Source organism: Papaver somniferum, unplaced genomic scaffold, assembly GCF_003573695.1.
Source record: "Papaver somniferum cultivar HN1 unplaced genomic scaffold, ASM357369v1 unplaced-scaffold_12251, whole genome shotgun sequence".
Taxonomy (NCBI): domain Eukaryota; kingdom Viridiplantae; phylum Streptophyta; class Magnoliopsida; order Ranunculales; family Papaveraceae; genus Papaver; species Papaver somniferum.
The window spans coordinates 1-1,311 of NW_020621328.1; the positions used below are offsets into that span (position 1 = coordinate 1).

The 1,311-nt window shown below is 41.5% G+C and overlaps 1 protein-coding gene across 1 annotated transcript; it reads left to right on the top strand.

Moving 5' to 3' along the window:
- Positions 1 to 12: 12 nt before the first annotated feature.
- LOC113330971 (endoglucanase 25-like) lies at positions 13 to 1,304 on the top strand (the record flags this gene model as incomplete). Its single annotated transcript, XM_026577757.1, has 4 exons — positions 13 to 325; positions 469 to 604; positions 686 to 858; positions 963 to 1,304. Coding segments are annotated over exons 1-4 (684 nt in total), but the record flags the coding sequence as incomplete, so codon positions are not given.
- Between the last annotated feature and the right edge of the window lie 7 nt (positions 1,305 to 1,311).

Here is a 1,311-nt window from a genome sequence, read left to right on the forward strand (position 1 = left end):
TGCCATCGATGCTCGGATCTTGCAGCTGAAATGGCTGCTGCCTTAGCTTCTGCATCGATTGTATTCAAAGACAACAAGAAATACTCTAAAAAGCTAGTTCATGGTGCCGAGACTCTTTATCAATTCGCTCGGGATAAAAGGGGTAGATACAGTGCTGATATTACAGATGCTTCGATTTTCTATAATTCCACTAGTTACTGGGATGAGTTCATTTGGGGTGCAACGTGGTTATTTTATGCTACTGGTAACACTTCTTACCTTGAACGCGCTACATCATGAGTTCTAGCGAAACATGCTGGTGCTTTCTCTGGTGGCCCTAGTTATGGTATTCCCAGTTGGGAAAATAAACTTACTGGTTCTCAAGCAAGTCGATCAATTGGGTTGCTCTCTCTTTCTACTTTAGCTTGTACCTGACTACGCATGGTCATGCACTCTGAGTTAAAACTTTTTTCCTTGATGTCTTTTTAGGTTCTTCTGAGCAGGTTAAGAATTTTCTTGAGTCCTGGGTACCCATATGAAGATATGTTGAGCACTTTCAACAAACAGACCGATTTAATCATGTGTTCTTACTTACCTGTTTTCAGGAGCTTTAAACGAACTAAAGGTATATATGCTAGCTAGTTCCTTTTTGTTTGTGTTATTTAGCAAAAATTTGGAGTTTCATGTCATTTCTTTCCCATTACAGGAGGTTTGATACAATTAAACCATGGAGCTCCTCAGCCACTTCAATTTGTTGTCCAAGCTGCATTTTTAGCAACCCTATATGCCGATTATCTTGATGCTGCCGGTATACCAGGATGGTATTGTGGACTTAATTTCTACGCAACTCAAGTAATGCATGATTTTGCCAAAACCCAGGTATGTGCTCCCAGTTTGCTCTCTTCTTGGTAATTCCAGTAGGGTTCTTTTGGCTGCTGTAGATGACCGCACTCTAAAATGCAGTTTATGGTTTTTTTCTGCAGATTGATTATATCCTTGGAAAGAATCCTCGCAAGATGAGTTATGTTGTTGGCTACGGACAGCGTTATCCAAAATATGTTCACCACAGGGCCGCATCAATTCCTAAGAAAAAAATTAAATATACTTGTGAAGGAGGATGGAAATGGAGGGATACTAAGAAGCCAGACCCTAACACAATCATTGGAGCCATGGTTGGTGGACCTGACAAGCATGATGGCTTTCGCGATGTGCGTTCAAGCTACTATTACACGGAGCCAACACTTGCAGGTAATGCAGGTTTGGTTGCTGCACTGGTCGCTTTATCAGGTAAAGGCAAAGCTGCGACTTCCATTGACATGAGCACGATGTTCT